This window comes from Meles meles, chromosome 5, assembly GCF_922984935.1.
Source record: "Meles meles chromosome 5, mMelMel3.1 paternal haplotype, whole genome shotgun sequence".
NCBI classification, from domain to species: domain Eukaryota; kingdom Metazoa; phylum Chordata; class Mammalia; order Carnivora; family Mustelidae; genus Meles; species Meles meles.
Window position 1 is genome coordinate 16,569,959 of NC_060070.1, and position 21,699 is coordinate 16,591,657.

Genomic DNA, 21,699 nt, shown 5'->3' on the forward strand with positions numbered 1-21,699 from the left:
GGACTCCCACCACCGGCCAGATTTCCTTTCCACCTTGCTTCCTGGAGGCAAGGTTCCCTTTTACATGAGCCCCACTCGGCAGACCCAACTAAAACTAGCCCAAAACTCCGGGCTCAACTCGTTTCAAAACTTAAGAAACGAAATGTATTACTCTAACTTCAATTTCTTTGCATTAGTAACGCCAAAGTGTGTTTATTATTCTAATACTTGGAACTCAGAATATCTTTTTTCTGCTAAAAACAGTCTGAAATACAATGGTTAGGCTCCCGTTCCAGCCCGTGTAAGTCGAATAAGGCTTTAACAATGTAGTTAAAACGATGCTCATTTACAATAAAGAGTCCAGGACAAATACCTGTTAGGATACTAATGATATTAAAAAAAGAATAGAAACAAAATGTAAGAGAGTCGGCATTTATTAAAGTCTGTAGCCTTCGGGAAAAGCGTGTTTAGAGAAAAATGAAACCGGAGGTGCAAGATTTTGGAGATTTTTAAAGGAAGCTTCTAGAGCCTTCAAAGGACTTCAGGGGTGGTTGAGGGCACAGATCCTCGTAATATCTAATTATATTTTAAAGGAAAATAAAAGTCCTCCTTTTCTCTAATACAGATTCATCACCAGCCTCAGACTCATCAAACACGCTCAGGCCTTTTCCTAGGTTGTGTGACTCACAAGAGGAATGAAAAGAGGCAGGAGAAGTTTTTCTTGAGGAAGCTGAGTAAGAAAATAGAAAAAGGGTGATAGAAGGGATAGAGAGACCTGTGGGGATGCTGGATGAGAACTGATCTGAGCTATGAGTGTGCCTACGTGTGCAGCACCTGCGAAAGGGAAGGCAGAGTGATGGGCCAAAGACGAGTTCTGGCATTCCCAACCTCTCACCTCCTACCCCATCAGTCCCAAACTGCTCGACTGCCGTCTGGAGAAAAAGAATATTTTTTGTGGGCTCGAGTAGAAAAGAAGGGAGACGCTGTTAGTGCTGTGTATGGAAAACAGTTCCCTTTAGGACAAAGGAAACAAAGTCTGATTTGTAGTATCAAGCGATTGCGGTGTTGTAAACACTCCACCATGGGCGATTTCCAGCCACAAATGGTTTAATAACTGGCTCACAAAATTCCTGAATACTTAACAGCCTGCTTCCACAAGCTGGTGTGAACCAGCTCCAACACGCCGCTCCATGATTCAACAACCCTTTGCACGTTCAGAGGGCTGCCGGTCAGAACCACCTGCTCAAGCTGTTCTGTTCCGTGACGGTGATGTTGGAATTATTTTGACAGTTACTTATTAAAAACTAGCAGGATAGCCATGAAGTTCAGCAAAAGAGTAGATCTCAAAAGCACATCCTGGCCTAAAAGCCACCAGAAATCAGAGGGCAGAAGTTACTTGATGAGTCTAAATTTAAATTCAAGAATGATCACATAGCTGAGTTCTCCCGGCTACGTTCAACGTTCTGGTGACTCTTTCCTGCTTAAGAGCTTTTAAAATGTAAGAGGAAAAAACCACCAGTGACTTTTCTGGAAGAGTTTTAAAAACTTAAAAACCAGGGCCTGTTCTTAGTAAAAGCTTAATGCGTTTCCAGAGTGGATGAGACACGAAAGTACCCATTGCCCTCTTACTATTTCCGGGGAGCAGGACTTCTCAGACTCCAAGGGCCCGATGCGGTGGAAAGTTTCTTGAATGGAGTGAGGTGCTGGGGAGACCTAACCTCCATGGAAAGAGCAGTCTTGTACACCCAAGAGAGGACAACAAGAGAGGACCAAGCCATCGCCTGCCAGCATCCCGGATGGGCTCCTGACTACACGGTCACCATGATCTGATCTAGGGGTTTCCGTGTTAGGTCAGGCACTGTGGCCTCTCTGCTGGGGTACCCCACTGGGAGCAGCATCAGCAGCTTTTCATTTGCGGGGCGGTCCAGGAGCTCTCTCAGTCGGGGGCCACAGTTGAGAGGAGTGGTAGTGACAGTCACCAGTCCCGCATTCTGCAACAGGAGGGGAGAGAATCACAGGCAAGTGAGGGGGAAAAGAAGTCACAGCTTTGCCTTTAGCTTGGGGACATGGTGGTCCCTGTGATGTCTGCTTGTCCCATCCTTTCCCAGAAGCCAGCCCGGGCAGTTGTACCTTGAACTTCACCTGCTCTCGTCAGTCTCCCAGTCCCCTCGTTCTTTTGACCCAATGGTGAGAGGCTTCTCGAAGAAGAAAAACACTAGTCTTATTTTTCTTTTTTTTTCTTTTTTTTTTAAATTTTTTATTTGTTTATTTACAGCATAACAGTGTTCATTGTTTTGGCATCACACCCAGTGCTCCATGCAGTACGTGCCCTCGCTATAACCCACCACCTGGTACTAGTCTTATTTTTCACTGATAGTTAAGAAATAGGAATGGTTATTTCATTGAAAGAAATGTGAGGAATCTTTTTTTTTTAAGAATTTTTAAAAAAGACTTTATTTATTTATTTGACAGACAGAGATCCCAAGTAGGCAGAGAGACAGGCAGAGATAGAGAGGGGGAAACAGGCTCCCTGCTGACCCTGGGATCATGACCTGAGCCGAAGGCAGTGTCTTAACCCACTGAGCCACCCAGGTGCCCCGAGGAATTTTAATACACCAAAAGAACACCCCCAGAAGCAGGGAGTTCCTATGTTTATATAAAATCAACATTGAAGGGGCGCCTGGGTGGCTCAGTGGGTTAAAGCCTTTGACTCCAGCTCAGGTCATGATGCCAGGGTCCTGGGATCGAGCCCCACATCGGGCTCTCTGCTCCGCAGGGAGCCTGCTTCCTCCTCTCTCTCTGCCTGCCTCTCTGCCTAGTTGTGATTTCTCTCTGTCAAGTAAATAAAATATGTTAAATAAAAAAAAATCAACATTGAAGAAGAGCGTCATCCCCAGCTAAAAATACCTATGTCCAATCACAGAAGACCCAGGGGCCCGGGGATCCATTGTAGGTAGAGAAATTACTCCTATCAACTTATCCATCAACTCTATCAACTTCTCCCCAAGCCTCTCCAGATAATACATACTAAATACATACATACTAAATACATACTAAATAAATACATACTAAAAAATTCATGTGCAGCTTCGAGATGTCTCCCAAGCTAACTACCTCCATCCCCCTACTTTGCTAACCAGAGGGACACTGAAGAGAGTGTCCAGAGTCAGACCTACACTCAGAATTAGGCCTGAGGCGCCGCTAGAGGGCAGCAAACTCAACATTAATGGGACGAGGCTGCCGACTCAGAACTTGAGAAAACCTCTGGGAACTAAGCATTTCTTCTTCTTCTTCTTCTTTTTTTTAAACATGTACTTTAAGGAGGGCATGTATTGCATGGAGCTCTGGGTGTTATACGCAAACAATGAATCTTGGAACACTACCTCCAAAACTAATGATGTACTGTCTGGTGACTAACATAACAAACAAAAAACAAAAAATAAAATAACTTTCCAGTTAAGTGTTTTTATACGCATGACTTTTTTCACCCCTACAACATCTCTGTGAGGATATCCAGTCCCCGGTTTCTTTTCTTGTCTTTTTTTTTTTTTCTTGGAGAATTAGTTTCACCTGTTTCTGTTTTTTGTTTTCCTTCCAACACCCTACGATGAGTGAACGGTGGGGCCATATGGTCTGACCTCACACGTCACTTCCTCTATTTTAACCACTCACAGATTCAGGAAGGAAATAAGGGGTCACTTGCTTGAGGCTGACTTCTCAAGGAATCTAAAGGCGAGTGTCTCTTTGGTGTAATAATGACTATATTTTGCGAGGTGTTTTTGGCATACACGTTTTTCTTGAAGAAGCATGTAGGTTTTGGGAATTGTTTGTCCCTTCAGGGTACGATCACTTGTCCTTATAATCTTGTTTGCTTCTCTTGCTTCATGTGTTTTCTGTCTCTCTCCACCAGTGGACCCCGGTTTCCACTAGAAAGCGCACAGAGCTCACACACGAGGCAGCTACCCCTGGAAACCCCCTACCCCTGCCCGGGGCCTGTCCAGTAGAAGGAGCTCAGAAGCTATGGCTTTAGGGAATGAATGGAATCGTGTAAAAATTGTACGTCAATTCCTGCTCTATTTCATGCTGAACAGTGCTCTAGCTCCTACATAGTTGGTTTTTTTTTGTTTGTTTGTTTGTTTGTTTTGTTTTGTTTTTTTTTTTTTAAAGCACATAGAAACATCTTTCTCACGCAATACAATGTCATCTAGACTTTCCAGGAAGAGCTCTAGGACAGAGCCCTCTTCGGAGCTCTGTCATCATTCCACTGGCTCCGGCAGCTGTGAGCCCAGCTAGGCGGTGTGTCCCCTGAAACCCTTGACATTTCCTGTTGTTACGGATGCAGGCAGACACAGCGTTTTTCTGAGCCTGCTGTCGCATGTGAGTGAATTTCCGGAAGAATCCCAGCTTGTGGCACCGTTATACTCACCTATCCAGCTTTCTAGGGTGACTTTTTTTTTTTTTTTTTTTTTTTTTTTACACATCAGAGTCGCCTTACTTAGAAATCCAGCTCTAGATAAACAACTTCGAAATGTCTCTAGGCTAGAAACTTGGCTGAAATGTATGAATAAGGCCACTGTTTGGCCCTGGAGCCTGGCTTCTGTCTTTGGAACGGGCTGGGCAGGGAACATACCTGCAGGGCAGCCAGGAGGAGACCGCAAGCAATGGAGACACTGATCTCGTTGTAGTAGTGGACTTTCTTTTTCCCGTTGGCGGCAAAACCATGAACTTGCTTGAAAATCAGAATCAGAACGGGAGCTGTGTCCAAGTACTCCTTAATCCAATTGGTTCTGAAGGGAAAGAAAGATGATTCAGAGACTATTTGCTCATAATGACTCCCCCCCTCCTTTTTTTTTAACCAACTTGGCTTATTTCTGTCTAAAATAAAAGCATTTTCTCGGGGCACCTGGGTGGCTCAGTTGATTGAGCGATGACTCTTGGTTTCAGCTCAGGTCTTGATCTCAGGGTCCTGGGATTGAGACCCATGATGGGTTCTGTGATAGGGAGTCTGCTTGAGGATTTCTCTCCCTCTCCCTCTGCCCCCCCACGCACTTCTCCTCTTTCTCTAAATAAATAAATAAATCTTTACAAAAAACAAAATCAAAGCATTTTCTTGTTTTTTATATTTCAGTTTTTACAAGAACAGAATTTTTGTGTGTGTCTTATTCATATTTTTCTGTTCAGGGTCATTCAATCCAGTAAACATGTGTTCATAAGGATATAGCATGGCAAGGCTCAGGAAATGCTGAAAGAGATGAAGATGGTCCTATAACCAGAGGGCAATATGGAAAACTTGGCAAACTGAAACCTGGTAAGTGGAATTAAAGAAAAGTAAGTCAAGTGCATTAGGAGTCCTCCAAATGAAAGGTTATTTTGAATAAGCAGATCAGAAGAACTTTTCTAAAGTTTCCCTTGAGGTGGGATGCAGAAGACTAGATGGAAAGGAGGCACAGGAAAGGGCATCCTAGTAAGTCGATGAGTAAAGGCAGAATCAGGACAGAGGATGACTGGCAGGCCGGAATTTTCAAAAGCCTAGTCGCCTGGAGAAAGGGGTACATGGTGGAGCACAGGTGGGCTATTACTTACTTCATTTGGTAGATAGTGGAAAGTGACCACAAGCTCCTGAGCAGGAGCTTCATGTGATCGGGTTTATTTCTGAAAGAAGCAGATTGCTGTGGCCAATGGACTAGGAGAATTTGGGGAGGCGTAGAGCCTGGAGCTGATAGGTCTGGTATAGGAGCAAAGGAAAAGAAAGAGATGACGGTGAAGTTTAACCAAAATCACAGGTGCAGAGAGTGTAATGCTGTCCATTCAGTTGTGGAGAAAAAGAAGGGAACTTTGTGGGAGTGGGAGATAATTCATGTGAGGTATAAATATTAAGTTTCAATTTTTGCTTCCCAGCTAAGGAGCCTATCTTTCTCTATTCCATTACCGTATCCGATACATTTGGCAAAAGTTTGATTCCAGCACAGATACCCAAAGTAGTACTCATGCAATGCGATATATTTGAATTTTTTTTAAGGTTACAGACACATTAGGTCATTAATTAACAAGAGATGATTTCATTTTAAGCCTAGTTATGCTTCACTGTTTTAAAACATAGTAAACTCACTTGTGCAGTTTTCTATGGTTCCTCTTACACTCTTAACTTCTACAGTTCACATTTCCAAAACTACCTTCCCATGCTTCAGTCAGCTTACATGCTTCTTGGCCTTTTGGCTAAGATCAAGTGTAGTACCTCACTTCAGTCAGCTTAGTCACATTGGGCTGTTACCAATCCTTTTCTCCTTACAAACATGGAGAATGGTCATCATTTACAAAGAGCATAAACTCTGGGGCTGGCAGGTTTTGCCATGTTGGGCGACTTCTTGAATGTCCCATGGCTCAGCTCCTGGATATGTAAAGAGCACTATCAGACACTCACCCCATACAGCTATTATGTGGGTGAGATCAGTCAAATAGATAAAATACCTAGAAATGTACCCAATCTAGCACACACTGATATGTGGGTGTAAGCATTACTACTACTACTATGATTTTAAAATAGATAATTTAAAAAAATTTAATGCAAGATGAAGATTAAGCAGTTTACCTTAATTCAAAGGCAAATTAATAATTTCAATGATTTTTGTACTTTTTTTTGGCCTGGACATACATTAGTATCTCATATTTCTTATTTGTTAAATTTTACAAGAATTTATTGTGACATCACATTAAAGCTAATAAAAACACAGCAACAAGACCTATTAGGAGAAGGACAAATAGGACCTCCTGCCTGGGGTAGAGGGTTTAGACCCACAAACAGAAAAACAGAAGGTCTGACAGGTAGGTTGGACCCAGGTTGTATATGGAGTCTTCAATGACAGCTATTGGCTTCAAAATGGACTCAAACAGGAGGTCAGGATATATGCTCATTTATAATTCAATTCAACAAACATTATTCAGTTACCCACTATGCATCAGCACTATGCTAGATGGTATAATGTAGGACATCTTAAATCTGGACTCCTAGAGTTTTTATGTATACAAGTGTGTGTACATACTGCCTGCAGAGAAAGTCTATAATCTTTCTGAAATATGGCCTATAACACAAGAAGAAAAGTAAAGCAATAATTAAAATGCTATGTGATGTTAGATGTTAGATATTAGATTAGATATTAGATGCACAGAAAGTGTATGTTAGGCTCTTGGAGCACAGAGTTGAGAGAGTGACTAATTTTGCCTTTGCTGGGGAGAGGACAGGGGCCAGCGGCATTCTGTAGGCACTGTGCATGTGAAGAGCAGGACATCCGAAGGTAGGAACTCAACTGAATTTTACCCATCCCATGTTTCCCCCATGAATATGCAATAAGGTTCTTATATTTATTATTAATATCCTATACTAGTTCCAGAGCATGGTAATAAGTTACAACTCCATAAGACATCAATTTCATGGGGTTTAAATATCTTAGGAAAAATATATCCTCTGGGGCCAAATAAATGAAATAAAAGCAGAGCCAAGAGGCCCTCTTCCCCTCACCCAGCCCGGACTACTGGATGAGAGGTACCCCCTCTTCTCCCCAGGGCTGCAATCTCATTGCTCTTTCTTGTCTTACAGGCTTGGGTCACACTGGGGTGTTTGATAACACCCCAGGACTGGCCACAGAATGCCTAGAGCTGAAAGCCACAGGTATGAAGACCTTGTATTCCAAGTGCCAAGAACTGGAGCAAGCTTCCCTTCTTAGAAGGAAGAACCAAATCTCTGCCCATTGTAGCTCCTCAAGCTCAGCCTCAGGGTAGCCCAGAGGGGAAAGGAAATGGCCTTTGTGGGGAAGGCAGAGTTTATAAAGAAGACTGGGCAAATGACAAAGCAGAGTCTAAACAATTGAAAGTGACCGTTTTGATGACAAAAGTGACTGAGAAGTTATGAAATGCATCTGAGCTATTATGAAGGACGACTGGCCCTCAGTGAAAGAGAACTCCCCAAGTCACTGTTAGTCACAGCGACTAGAGGAACAGACAACTTAGAGGACCTACCCTAATGCATTAAATCTAGTCACAATGAGTTTCACCATACTTCCTTCCTGGAGGTAAGGAAGCCTGCACAGTGACTAACGCCTAATAGATATTACACTTACACTAAACATCTACTCTTACTAACTGTACCCAAACTAAAGCCTGCTTACTAAGATCACTCGGAAGATGGTATCACTTCAGCAAATGTAATTTACTTCGGTCAAGGTCCTGAGAAATACCGCACAATCTTACATTCCAGATAGGAGAAAAGTAAGTCCCCAATGTTTTATTTACTATGGCTTGGGTCAAAGCCCATTTATTTCCCAAAGACGCGGATGGCAAACATGCTAACACATTTAATTTTCAGAATGAAGCAAATCCTAGACATTCCCATTTTATAGATGAGAAAACCACGCGCAGAGAGGTTAATAACTCCATCAACTTTTGTACCTCAGCTTCTTCAGGTCTGTGACCCATTGGCGTCCCATCCGTTTCAAGTAGTTTATTTCCTCCTCCTCCTCAATGATTTGCCGAATCTTGTGCTTCACGTCCGGGTCCTTCACAACCACAAAGGTCCAGGGCTCTGTGTGGGCCCCACTTGGGGCGGTTCCTGCCATCCATTAAATTAAAATTAGAAATTAAAACACAGGAAAATGTGAAAATATTCATTAAGGATAGATATGATAACTCATACTTGTTCAAAATGAAGTTAAATCACCCGGTGAACGAAGGGTTTGGCCACAGACGCTGGCTTGTTGCTGCCACTCCGTTTCATTCTGCATCCCTTTAGGGGCAACAGACTAGCTAACTGAGTTCAAGACCAGTGGTTCTAGGGCTATGGGAATTTATCACCACTTCTCTAATTATGTGGGGGAAAATGTCCCTAAATAACTGTGCCTTGACTATTAGAGGTATCCAGAAGGGAATCTCTGATGGCCCAAATTCTCTGAGATGTTGTTTGTTTTGATATTCTTGAAACAGGATGAAGTCATGAAGCTTACTGAAAATGATAAAAATTCAAATGGTAAAATGACTTTTAAACACTTATGAAATGGGCACCTGGATGGCTCAGTCAGTTAAGCAACTGACTCTTGATTTCAGCTCAGGTCATGATCTCAGGGTTGTGAGATCAAGTCCCACCTCCAGCTCCATGCTTAGCTTGAGATTTTCTCCCTCCCTCTGCTCCTCTCCCCGTTCACACACTCTCTCAAAATAAAAACAAGACGCACCTTTAAAAAAATAATAATAAATAAATGAAATACTCATGAGAGGGAACTGAACTACAAATTGTTTGGTACCTATATCAGAACCCTGAGTGTGGCTCTGTGGGGTTTGTGGTCCTGCTGGGGACACATGAGATCTCCTGGCTCTGGGTGCTTAGTACATGTTAAGTCTGTCTTCAGGTCTCATGGGCTATGGGAACCCTCAGCCCACACTTGGGTCAGTCCCAGGATCCTGAGCAAAGCTTCCTAGTGTATCTCAGTGCCCAAGGAGCTTGACTTCTCTTTCAGATTCCAACCAGGGCCATTTTCTGCTGTGAGTCACCCTGCTGTCCCAGAGATGGCCTGCTGTTCCTAGTGAGAGACCACAGTGACCCATAGGTAGGATATATCAGAAGGAACTATTCCTTTCTCCCTAGTGAGTAATTTAATGACATAATCTCTGCACCAGGAGGGTTAGAACTGCCTGCTTGATGGGGATCTTTGCCTCCCACCACTCCCTGTGGTTGAGAGGGCATGACTGGATTGTGAAATGCAAGTCAAAAGCTACACACAAAGCCCATATTTCTGAAAAGAGTGATTCCAGTTTCCATTGTACCCATGTTTTTCTACTAAATATTTGCATCACTATACATAAGAAATAAATTGTTCCCTAACGTTTCTGATTATGCCAAATTCATCTGCACATCATATGTATAAACACACAAATATAGTACAGGTATATATGTAGAAGGAACTCAGGGACTGTTATTGTTAAATAAAAAACTAGCCAGTACATTTGTATTCTTAGCTTAAATGAATGCTTTATTCTTGCTTCCTTTCACTTTGAGCAATGGATCACAATAGCCATGTAATATTTCTGCAAATGAACTTCAATGTGACTTATATAGGAATGATACTCAATACTCCAATAGCACTCAAATAGGAAGATTTCTCTTATATCTGTTTCCCCTTCTTCTGTAATTCTTTTATTCTCCTCCATGGAGATATCAATTTATGTTGAAAATGGGGTTGCCTTGCTGTAGATTACCCTGCAAATTCATATAGTAAATGTTGCTAGTTCATTAGAGAACAGTATGAGAGCATCATGGTGTATAATATAAAAAATTTGGTTCCAAAAAGAGAAATGCATAAATGTGAGGGTGTGTTATATGTGTGCATCCATGTGTTTCAAGAGGAGGGGAAAGAAAGGGCATGTTTCTCTTCTAGTATGTAACAGTGTGTTCAAAATTTTAATTTTTAATAAAAGATCATAATATTCAGTAATTTCGGAAGCTTTACACTGTCGTTACATCTGCTCCCAGGAAGTTTGTAATAGTCAATAGTTTGTAGAAAGTGGAAATCATTATGTTTCTGGCAGCCAGTCAACACCTGGGTAAGCCGTTAGAGATAGATGCATCGCTCTGGGCCTTGTTCACTGTGTTTGAGCTTTACTGCCTCAGTATTATCACTTGCAGCTGACATTCTCAAGGACACAATGTGCCATTACAGACCTGCTGCTTTGATGACGTTATCAATGACTTCCATGGGTACTTGCTCATTACTTATGAATCGGACAGACCGCCTTTTATTGAGAAGTTCATAAAATTCCTGGGATCGCTTAACCATTTCCTTTTCAGGATACCGGGTGTGGGAGAATGGAATATGTTCAACATTTTCCTCTGAGTCTTGCCAGTCATCAGCATCTGCAAATAGGAGCAAGAAAAGCAGGAAATTCAATGATCTCTCTTGGTCATGAAGGGGAGCAGACTACACCACCCCAAAATATGCCTTTTTGATGTAAGAATTACACTGAGCTGAATTTTTAAGAAACAACAGACACAAGAAAAGTTCTGAAAACCAGAGTAAAAGTTACCTTTTTGTAAGGAACACTTACTTTTATAAAGGATATCTCCATTCATAAGCCTTCTCTGTACCAAGAAGAAAAGGACTCGCCCAAGAAATTTTTTATCAATGGAGAAGGTAGACTTAAACTGCACAACAACCTTATTCTTTTTTAAAAGTTATTTTTATTTTTTAAAATTTTATTATGTTATGTCAGTCACCATAGAGTACATCATTAGTTTTTGATGTAGTGTTCCAAGATTCATTGTTTGCATATAACACCCAGTGATCCATGCAATATGTGTCCTCCTTAATACTTATCACCAGGCTCACCCATCCCCCCCACCCCCTCTCCTCTAAAACCCTCAGTTTGTTTCCTAGAGACCATAGTCTCTCCTGGTTCACCTCCCCCACTGATTCCCCCTCCCTTCATTTTTCCCCTCCTTCTCCTAATATCCTCCATGCTATTCCTTATGTTCTGCAAATGAGTGAAGCCATATGACAATTGTCTTTCTGTGCTTGACTTATTTCGTTTAGCATAATCTCCTCCAGTTCCATCCATGTTGGTGCAAATGGTGGGTATTCATCCTTTCTGATGGCTGAGTAATTTTCCATTGTATATATGGACCCCATCTTCTTTATCCATTCATCTTTTGAAGGGCGTCTCCACTCCTTCTACAGTTTGGATATTGTGGACATTGCTGCTATGAACATTGGGGTGCATGTTCCCCTTCTTTTTACTACATCTGTATCTTTGGGGTAAATACCCAGGAGTGCAATTGTGGGGTCATATTGTGCTCTTTTTGATAACTCCCATAACTGGAACATCTTTCTTTCATTTTTAGTAGAAGATGGTAATTAAGGTGGTGGCTTGGGACATTTCAGGGACTCACTCAATTTTCCTGAATCTGTCCCATGTATACAGGAAGTATATGTGTCATTAAGCTCCTATTTTTTTTTCTCTTCTTAGTGTGTCTTTTATTATGGGGGAGGGGGGGTTTGGTTTTCTCAGTCAAGAACCTAGAAGAGTAGAGGGGAAATTACTTTTTCTCCCCTACAGTCATAAGGTGGCCAACAGGGAGAAGGAGATAAAGTTCTCAAAAATGTCTGCAAGATTATAATTTCAAAAACATCGAGAAAAAATGAAAAGAATGAGTCCACAGAATCCTGAACTCTGATCCTGACTATTGGCTATCCAAATTCCATACTGTTTAGAAGTCAAGAAAAAGAAAATTTTACCTACACAAAGATGAAGAATGAAAATTTCTATTAATGGTTAATTGGTGTATTTGAAACAATATCCCACGAGCTGAAAACCACTAAGATCATGAAATAAAGTATCTTTAAAGTCTTAAAACAACAACAACAACAACAATGAATTGCTGACAACGTAGTAAGAAATTCCTAAGCCAAAACTGAAGGGAAATATGAGCCTGCAGAGGCAAGTAAGCACAGAAGCCTCATTACCTCTGATAGTATTTGCCAATCTCTACATATTTGAATTTTTATTTTTATATTTTCAGGGGTTGTGGGGGCAGGAATCAAAGCTCAGACCCATACACAGTGAGAATGCTAATAAGCTGGGACCCCAAGATTACATCCTTAAAGAAAGCATGGATGAATAAATATAACAGCCTCCAAGGGGTTATACCATTTGGTGGGTCCTGCCTAAAACTTGAACTTGGAAATAGGTGGCCTTGCCTATAAAATGTCTCCATTGTCTAACAGAAGCAAATGCCAATATACAAGTAATTTTAACTACAATTACTAGCAACCCACCATATACAATCAAGCATAAAAAGAAAACATTTTGAGCAAGAAACAACAGAATTGTTATTTAAAAAGTCTCCAAATATTGGAATGACCAGACTCAAAAGATAAAACTACTATGATTACTAGATTTAGAGAGAAAAAGCACAAATCTGTAGGGTACAGAAAAAGATAAAAGGTGACATAGAAAATATGAAAAAAATCAACTTCCAAATTGAAAAATAAGGTAATAGAATTAAGAACTTAAAGGATGGATTTAAAGCAGGATATACAAACCTAAAGAAAAAATTAGTGAACTGGAAGAAAACTCAGAAGAAAATATCTGGAACGGAACAAGGAGAAACCAACAGATAGAAAGCATAAACGAAGCAGGGTGAGGTTTATATTGGAGGGAGACAAAAGTGAAGGAGAAAGAACCATTGAGAAACCACTACAATAGCCAGGGTGGGATGATGTTGTCCCAGGCTAGTTGTGCAACAAAAGAATGACAAATTCTTGGAGTATCTTGGAGATGCAAATGATGAGACCTGCGGAAGTATGTGGTTGGGAGTGGAGAGAGAGAGGGACTAAGGATGAGACCCAGGTGGCAGGCTGGGAAGACAGTGGGACCATCTACTGAGATAGAGGATGAACGATCTGGGGGAACCATCTGGGGGAAGTAAAGGTAGGAATCACCAGTCTGTCACATTTGAGATGCCTGTGAGTTGTTCAAGCAGAGATTCCTAGTGTGAAACTAGAAGTTTGAGTCCAGAAGGCTGGACGTCACTTTGGGTACCTCCCCATAAAGATGAGAATGACAACAGGAACAGAAGGAAGAGAACAAGAGGATCTAGTGCCCTGCCCTGAGGGTCTGGAACATTCCAGGTGGAATTCAGGTAAAGGATTACCTTTCTCCTTCAATCATATGCACATACTTCACTCCTAGGTCTTTGAGGACTGACTGGGGGGAGAGAAGGCAAGAGGGGATGACCTCAAAGACACTGAAAACCTCACTGATAATACCAGGTCAGCAAGAACAATAGTTTGCTCATTGCTGTTAGTGAGAAAATTCCTTATATATTTTACTAGCCAGGGAAGTTTGGACGCAAACTATACACATTTAATGAAAATGCCCAATTACTCAGTTAAAAGGAAGTAGGCGTGATCGGGGAATAGCAGCAGACACCTATCAGCTTTCTAGCGATCAATTCTGAACCAAACCCGAGTGTCATCAATATCAACCCTGAACTTATCAAATGTATCAATAAAGACATTCAACACCAGTGATAACTTCTATATCATTTGTTATGAAATCTGACAACCTCCGTTCTTAGTAGGCGGTAAATGAGCAAATGCATGAAATGCCTCATTAACTGTTTGAAAGATAGGTTACCAACTCTTACTATCCATTCAGCATTTGTATAAACTAAAGGCAGCCTAGGTGCATGACTTGGCAGTTTCTGCTGCTTCTAAAGTCCAAGGTAAGTGTTCCCACTGTCGCAGAATGAAGCGGCTGCTGCCTAAATGTTATCAGTGAGCAGGGCAGACAAATGGCCTGATCAATGCTGGGTTGGATTGTCCTGAAAGGCTTGGTCTTCCTGGAGCTTCTCCCAGAGCAGAAGGTCTGCATCTCACCTGGGAAAAGGGGAAGGCAGAGCCAGGCTTGGAGAGAAAGCACCCAGGGAAAGGCAGGGCAGTGAACTGATATCAAAGGTACTTTTCTCCTTCCCCTTGACCTCCTGACTGCTCTAAGAGGAAAGAGAACAGCCTCTGAAGCCTAGTCATTTTGTCTCCATGCTAGACCAGCCAAGCCACTCTGGGGGATTCATTCAGGCATAAAACCCATGTATTTCAAAAAAAATCTGTGCAATTATGGTCCACTTTTTGCTATAAGTCTATGCTGCCACACTTGGGGTTTGCACACTTGGGGTTGACACCAAGAACAACTCACCTTTTATCATGGCTTTAATGCCAAGGAACCCTAAACTCCACTGTAATTAGGTTTAACAGCCAAGAAGTTCTAGGCCACATGTATTCTCTAATGTTTATCACAAAGTTTTTTTGTTTTGTTTTGTTTTTTTGTCTTTTTTGTTTTTTTGTTTGTTTGTTTGTTTGTTTTTGGCTACATGTCTACATAAGTTGCTTTTGTGTTTTTGTACTTCTATTTCAAAATCTTTGCAAATGAGCCAAATTTTCTAGCTAGGAAGCGAAAAGGCCAATTTGTATCATGTCTTCCATGCTCCCTCCTTGGAATTTTGGGTAACCTTGAGAAGCCATATTAAAAAGGGTGAGGGTAATGCAGCTCTTGCAGGAGACCTATACTGAAGGTGGGGATGGAGCAAGGTCAGGGCTCAACCCCTGCCCTGAGAACACCTCCTTCCAGTACCTCAGCCATCACCGTTTCCACACCGGCCTGTCAGTCATTCAGCACCATATTTCGCTAGCAGTTCCTGAGGTGTATGGCAGCTGGAGACTCTGGGGGATGTTGAGATGGAAAGTTCTTGAATAGAGCAATGCTATTGTAGGGGCTCAGGGCAGGCTGCCCCAAAAGGTGCCACGATGGCATATTGATTATTCTGAATTAAAGCTACTTGGGAAATAGCTGGTATAAGAAGGAAACTCTGACCCTCCTCTGTCCCCTTGAAAGCAGGAAATAAATCTCTCATGAAACGTACTCCACCTATACTAGAAAGTAGTGTATATATAGAGAGAGACCCTCATCACCAGGGACAGGGACTTTAGAGCCAAGAAACCTGTATAAACAAATCTTTTTACTTTTTACTAATCTACGACCTCAGCCCAAATTCTGTTTAGAATTCCTTCCTAATTGAAGCCTCCAAGCATTTGTTTTCTTTGTCCTATCAACTCCCCACAAATTTATTGTCTCTGTCTAGAATGTATAAAATCTTCCTGGCTTGGTCATTTTTTTGGGTCTCAATTTTATTATTGGGTCTCTGTGCACACATAATTAATTATGTTTTTTTTCTTCTATTACCCTGTCTCATGTGAATTTAATTCTTAGATGAGCTTGAAGAACCTTGAAGAGTAGAGAGAAATTTTTCTTCCCCATTCTATCCTAAATTAACTTGACGAACTTCTTTCTGAGCCCCATCATCTCTTGAGGTATCTCAGTGCCCTCCCCTCTACCTCTGTGTTGATCCTTACCCTCCCCTAGGGCCCACCCAGACTTAATCTCAAAGACAATGTCTCCATTCAAGTCCTTTCCCTTTGCTAATTTTCTCCCACCGGAGTTTACCTGTCCTTCGCCCTAAAGTTTTAAGGTCTTATAAAATTCTTGGTAAATCAACCTTTTAAAGTTAACCATGTAAAAATATTAATGGCTGTGTATGTGTGTGTGTGTGTGTATGTGTGTGTGTCCAAGAATAATGAAAAGACAAGACACAGCCAGATTTATTGCTTCCTATAGCAAAAGAGAGTCTCTGTGAACACAGTAAATACTGCCGACCTTTTAGAATATTTGACAGTATGTGCTAGTAAACCAGCTTTGGAGGGGGTGGGGGAGCCTGACTTACAACACTTGCCAATTTCCATTGCGTAAATACTTTCATCCAGGCCTCAATTCAAACTGATGATTCAAAAATGGTGCACGAAATTCCTGACTATTTAACAATTGGTTCTTGCTTCTCCCAGAGGCTACCTATAGCATACCACCTGGTTGGGAAGCTTGGAGTTCAGGGATTGGTGGACCCCCAGAAATGTAATAGGATTAATATCATCTATAGGGACAGTGTTACTTGTTTGATACTGTTGTTGATTGATTGGTACTGAAGTGCATTCATCCCTGATTGGCTGGCTTTCAGCGGACTGACTGGTCCGCTGGCTAAGTTTTTACTGAGGTGAGTTGTCACTGAGCTATTGAACAGATTTAAAACTGGTTCTGACAGCTGCTTATTACTTCGATTACCTAAATTTTAATTCTTAAGGGTTACCCACATTAGATAATTTTAACACAGGCCTTTTTTTTTAATGACCACGCACAAACCTTGAAGATGCTTATTTTCTCTATGCATATATACATATATACATATATATCATATATACAGTACACAGAGGTGCATTAATTTGTGTGTAAAATTTATAGGATCATATACACACACATACACACATATCTATATACATATAATCTACCCTTACCACTGAGCATTTTTCTAACACATTTTTTCCCCTTGCTTCTGTCCCGCATTGCCTTTCCTGCCTTCCATTGGTGTGACTGAGTTTTTTCCGTTTTATCTTTTCTCACCTGGAAGTTATACAGCGTATTAGGTTGAACTAAATGAAATTGCTAACACAAGCCTTTCTTAGTAGTGACGGGACAATCTGGGACAACCAAAATGTCAACTAGGACAGTAGTTTTTGAATGGTCAGTAAAGCTAGGTAAAGACAAATTCCTACCAACATTAAAACAAACATATCCTGGGGTGCCTCAGTGGCTCAGTTGGTTAAGCAACTGCCTTCAGCTCAGGTCATGATCCTAGGGTCCTGGGATCGAGCCCCGTGTCAGGCTCCTTGCTCAGCAGGGAGCCTGCTTCTTCCTCTTACACTGCCTGCTACTCTGTCTGCTTCTGTGCTCTCTCTCACTCACTATCAAATAACTAATAAAATTTTTAAAAATAAATAAATAAAACAAACATATCCTGAAGAGATGTGTTCCTTCTATCTTTTTCTTTTATTTCCATTTCCATGCACTTCCATGAATCAGGCCTGACTAGATTATATTTGTGCAGGATTTTTGCCTCATTTTAGGGAGACAATCTAAGGTTTTCTCTTTGTCACTTGTCCTCCTAAGACTGCTGCTACAGTTAAACAGGAAACTGAAAATTTTAACAGAACACATGTTTGACCATCCCCAAAGGAAGTCTGTGCCTGATGTCTAGTAAGCATGGTCATTCTGCACCCTTCCCCCATTCCCCAAGCCACCCACACACATGCTGATTCTCTGGTCTATGAACCTGGAGTAGGAATTCTTTGTGAGCCAAAGCTGGAGGAAGCTTGGATTGTTACCCGTTATTTTCCTTAGCTCACACTAGGATGGCCTAAATACTTATTTTACTGTATTGTCTCTTATAACTAACTTTCAGCACAGTTTGAATCTGGTATCCACTTGCTGTCATCAAAAGCACCTCCATGTTTCTTTAGGAATGGAATCCTTTCTCTTATATCTCTTCTACCCCCTGCGCAGTCTCCTTTAAACCTACACCTGGAACTGGTGCCATGAATCCTCTCTTGGACTGCGTATACCCATCCAGGGGTTAGGAGTAGGGACCTGGGGGTGGCAAGAAGCCTGGGTTCAAATGTTACTTCTCACTGATCACCTGTGAGACCTCAGCAGGCGTCACTTCAGTGAACAACAGAAATTCCAACAATAGACTGAATTCCACATTCAGAGCAGAGGGGCCCATGGCTGCTGAGATGCCCCTAAAATTCAACTTATTCTTCTGTGTGAGGAACAGAGAATAAAGAAGCAGAGAATTTTGCAAAAAATGAATAAGCAGGAAGAGAACAGAACCAGACAGGGCCATACAGTTTGCTCTGTGTTCCCAAACTTCAGGCCCTGCCCCCCAACCCTGGTTCCCCACCAGCCTTACCAATCCCTCTTGTATCCCCCAAACTCTTCAAATTCAGGGGCTTTTCCTCAAAGCAAGCTACCTCTGATGTCTTGGGGTGACGGTCTTCTCCTGCCCTCTCTGTTCTAAGTTATTCTCCTGTTAGAAAGGCAGCCTAGCAACTGGCTGTGTGTCTGGACTCCAGAATAGACTGCCTGGGTCCCAGCTCTACCAGGACCTGCTTGGGCCGGTTGTTACCATAGTTGAGCCCCAGTTTCCTTATCTGTAATGTGGGATAATAACAGTGTCCTTCTTGTGTTGACATGAAGACTGAGGGGTTTACTATATGTCAGCTGGGACGCCAAGAGAACAGAGCCAGTGTTCTCTAAGAGCCCGCTGTCGTCATTATCCTGAGCTGCTCCCCCATATGGTCTTGTCTGTGGTCGCTTCTCCCGTCACAGCCCCTCTTAACTGTAGGTGCCCCAGATCCATCCTCAGTCTTCCTGCCAGCAACATCCCCTTTAGGGAATTCATCAGTTTTCCAAGTTTCAAGTATCCCCCTGTGCTGGTGAGCGTCCAATCAGTGTCTCTGGGCCCCTCACCTGGACTGCCTTTCCCTGTCTGCTTACATGTGTCATCTTCTCAAATCCAACATGTCCCTGTGTATGTTCCACATCTTCTCCATGCATCCTCTCCCCTCCCCCGTGTGTGATAGTGTCCTTCCACTTCTTCCAGCCTCCAGCTCTCATCCTCCCCTTCTCCCACTATCCAAGGTATTACCAAACCCTGTTGTTCTTCCTGTAACTTTTTTACCAGGGCAGACCATCACGCGGCTTCATAGCGGATGTCCCTTTGTTCAAGAAAAGTGCTTCTCGACTGGGCCGAATTGCCATATGGGTGGGATGTCCTTCGGTGAAATGAAGAGTGAGGGGCAGGTCTGCTCAGAGGCTGCCTGACCTTGAACTCTGTATGGTACATTCAGCATGGCTGGCTCCCAGCACTGAGTGCCAGCGGTATACACCAGCCCCCAATCCTGAGATGAGGGCAACTCAGACACATGCGCACATACGTGCACATAGGCACATCAACACACCCCACCCATGTCCAGGTGGCCTCTTCTGAAGGCGGGGGTAGGTATCACTAGCTCAGCTGAGAATCACTGAGTCTCTTCCAAATTGAATCCATCCTACGAACCCACCTCAGACGAACCTCAAAACCTGATCGCTTAAGCTGCAAGAACTTCTCCCTTCCTGCCTGCTCCCTGACCACCTCTTCATCCTGGGTCAGCCATGACTGGGCCAGTGCTCACCACCGCAATTCACTCTCACCCATCTCTTCCCCCCCCCGCCCCATTCCAGTGTGGTCTTCCCACCTTCTCAGCATCTTTCCCAAGGGTTCCATCCCTGCTTTTATGCTTTTTCTGCTCCTTTTGCTTGAGATGCCTCCCAACCATAGCTATTTGTGTCCTAGTAATCAGCCAGCCCTGACTGTCCTTTCCCTGTGGCCCCACCATGCCCCTCTGCCTCCTTGAAACCACTGATGATCACTTTGGCCCCTCATTCCTCACTAATTTTACCTGTTGATTGCCTTGTCTGCTAAACTCGACACCCAGCTTTGAGGACACAGCCGAGTGGTCTCTAAGCCACACAGCCTGGCCCATGGAAAAGTAGTGAGCCCCTCAACCAATGTCACTCTTTACATTTCCAAGTCCTTGTTTCAAACCTGACCATTTCCCCCACCAGCAGCCTGGGATGTGCCCCTTCAGGAAGATTTCAACAGCCAGAACAGGATTGGGGCCAGGGAAAATGTCAGTCCCTCAGCAGTTCTTTGACTCTTTATCCAGAAAACAAGGGGGGTTGGGGCTAAGCTGGTACTAAGCTGACCACCTGAGAGAAAAGACCTATCCCTGTCACATAGTTCTGTAATCTGTACAGTACACACTGCCGATGAAACTTCCCTGTGTGTGTTTCCTCCTCTCCACGAGCCCAGGTATCAATCGGTGCCCAGCAAAACAGCACAGAAGGTGGAAGCTAGGCAGCTGTGCCAGTATCCTTACCTTCTTCCACTGGGTGCAGGTCAGAGCTGTCTTTTAGGTCCTCATCCACCCAAGGACGGGCTTGGGCCCTGGCTCTAGTCTCCCCCTTTCTTCTCTCCATGTTTCCATCAGCGTTTTTAAAGATCCAGGCAATCAAAATGCAGACAACTGTTACCAAGAGTGGAGTCAGGAAAAACATGGTCGTAAGACTGACTCTGAATGGTGCCCACGCTTCCCACAGGGCATTTAAACAAACAGAGCCAGACGAGGAATGCTGGGGGATGGGATGAAGAAGAGAGAGGTGTGCGGCTGTGGGAGGGACCTGGTGAACTCTGGGACTCTAGGAGGACTTTGCAAAGGAGCAAAGATCACAGCGTGTGCCTCCAGGGTGTGTTGTCGGGTTGGAAATTCACAGGTGCATCCCCCTTTTAAAACCGTGCTCTATCAATATATTCCTGGACAATAATTGCCGGATCTGAGGAAATACGTGAATGCACCACATCTTGCTAACAGTGGTCTAAGGTGTTTGGTTTTCCTCCTGTATAACTTTTCCCTGAGAGCCCTGTGTCTTCAACTTGCCAGAAGCCAGGAATCACCTGGGGGTCTTGTTTTTTTTTTTTTTTTTTTTTTAATATTTTTTATTTAATTATGCAACAGAGAGAAATCACAATCAGGCAGAGAGAGAGAGAGAGAGAAGCAGGCTCCCCGCTCAGCAGAGAGCCCGATGCGGGACTCGATCCCAGGACCCCGAGATCACGACCTGAGTGAAGGCAGTGGCCCAACGCACTGAGCCACCCAGGCCCCCTGGGGGTCTTGTTTTTAAAAGAGATTCCTAGGCGCCAACTCAGATCTAGAGAAAGAAAAGGTCTGGAGGGGAAAAGGTAATCTGCATTTTAAAAACAGCATATTTATGAAACACTGCCCTACGGCTTTGAACTTTTTTAAAGGACGCCTGAGACAACAAATAAAGCAAAGAAATTATCTTATTTTGCATTAGAGAAAAACTTTTAGATCCAGGAAAAGTGATCCCAAATCATTAAAAATGATGGTTTGGTTAATTACATAACTTAGATAGGATTTGTTTGTTTGTTTTTATTTTTAAGCAACTGTCTTGGAATTTGCTGAACAAATGTTGGTTTGGGTCCCTATAACAAAAATACCTTAGGCAAAGTGGCTTAAAAAGAAATTTTTTTCTTACCTTCCTTGAAGCTGGGAAATCCAAGATCACAATGGGGCCCAACTTGGTTCCTAGTGAGGGTGTTCTTCCTGATTTGGAGGTGGATGATTTCTTCCTGTGTCTTTACATGGCAGAAAAGAGAGACCATCTCTTTCATGT

At 42.7% G+C, this 21,699-nt stretch overlaps 1 protein-coding gene across 2 annotated transcripts; it reads right to left on the reverse strand.

Moving 5' to 3' along the window:
• Nucleotides 1-397: 397 nt before the first annotated feature.
• Nucleotides 398-20,670, reverse strand: IYD (iodotyrosine deiodinase). 2 transcript variants are annotated; one of them, XM_046006671.1, is made up of 5 exons: nt 20,385-20,670; nt 10,685-10,876; nt 8,422-8,581; nt 4,610-4,766; nt 398-1,970 (listed from the first exon to the last, which is right to left on the reverse strand). In XM_046006671.1, exons 1-5 carry the CDS (start codon nt 20,560-20,562, stop codon nt 1,788-1,790), a joined length of 870 nt encoding a protein of 289 aa, XP_045862627.1. In that variant the 5' UTR covers nt 20,563-20,670; the 3' UTR covers nt 398-1,787. The 2 variants fall into 2 exon arrangements, with proteins under 2 accessions (XP_045862627.1, XP_045862628.1); XM_046006672.1 differs by lacking the exon at nt 20,385-20,670 and having other exon boundaries at nt 10,753-10,876.
• Nucleotides 20,671-21,699: the final 1,029 nt, after the last annotated feature.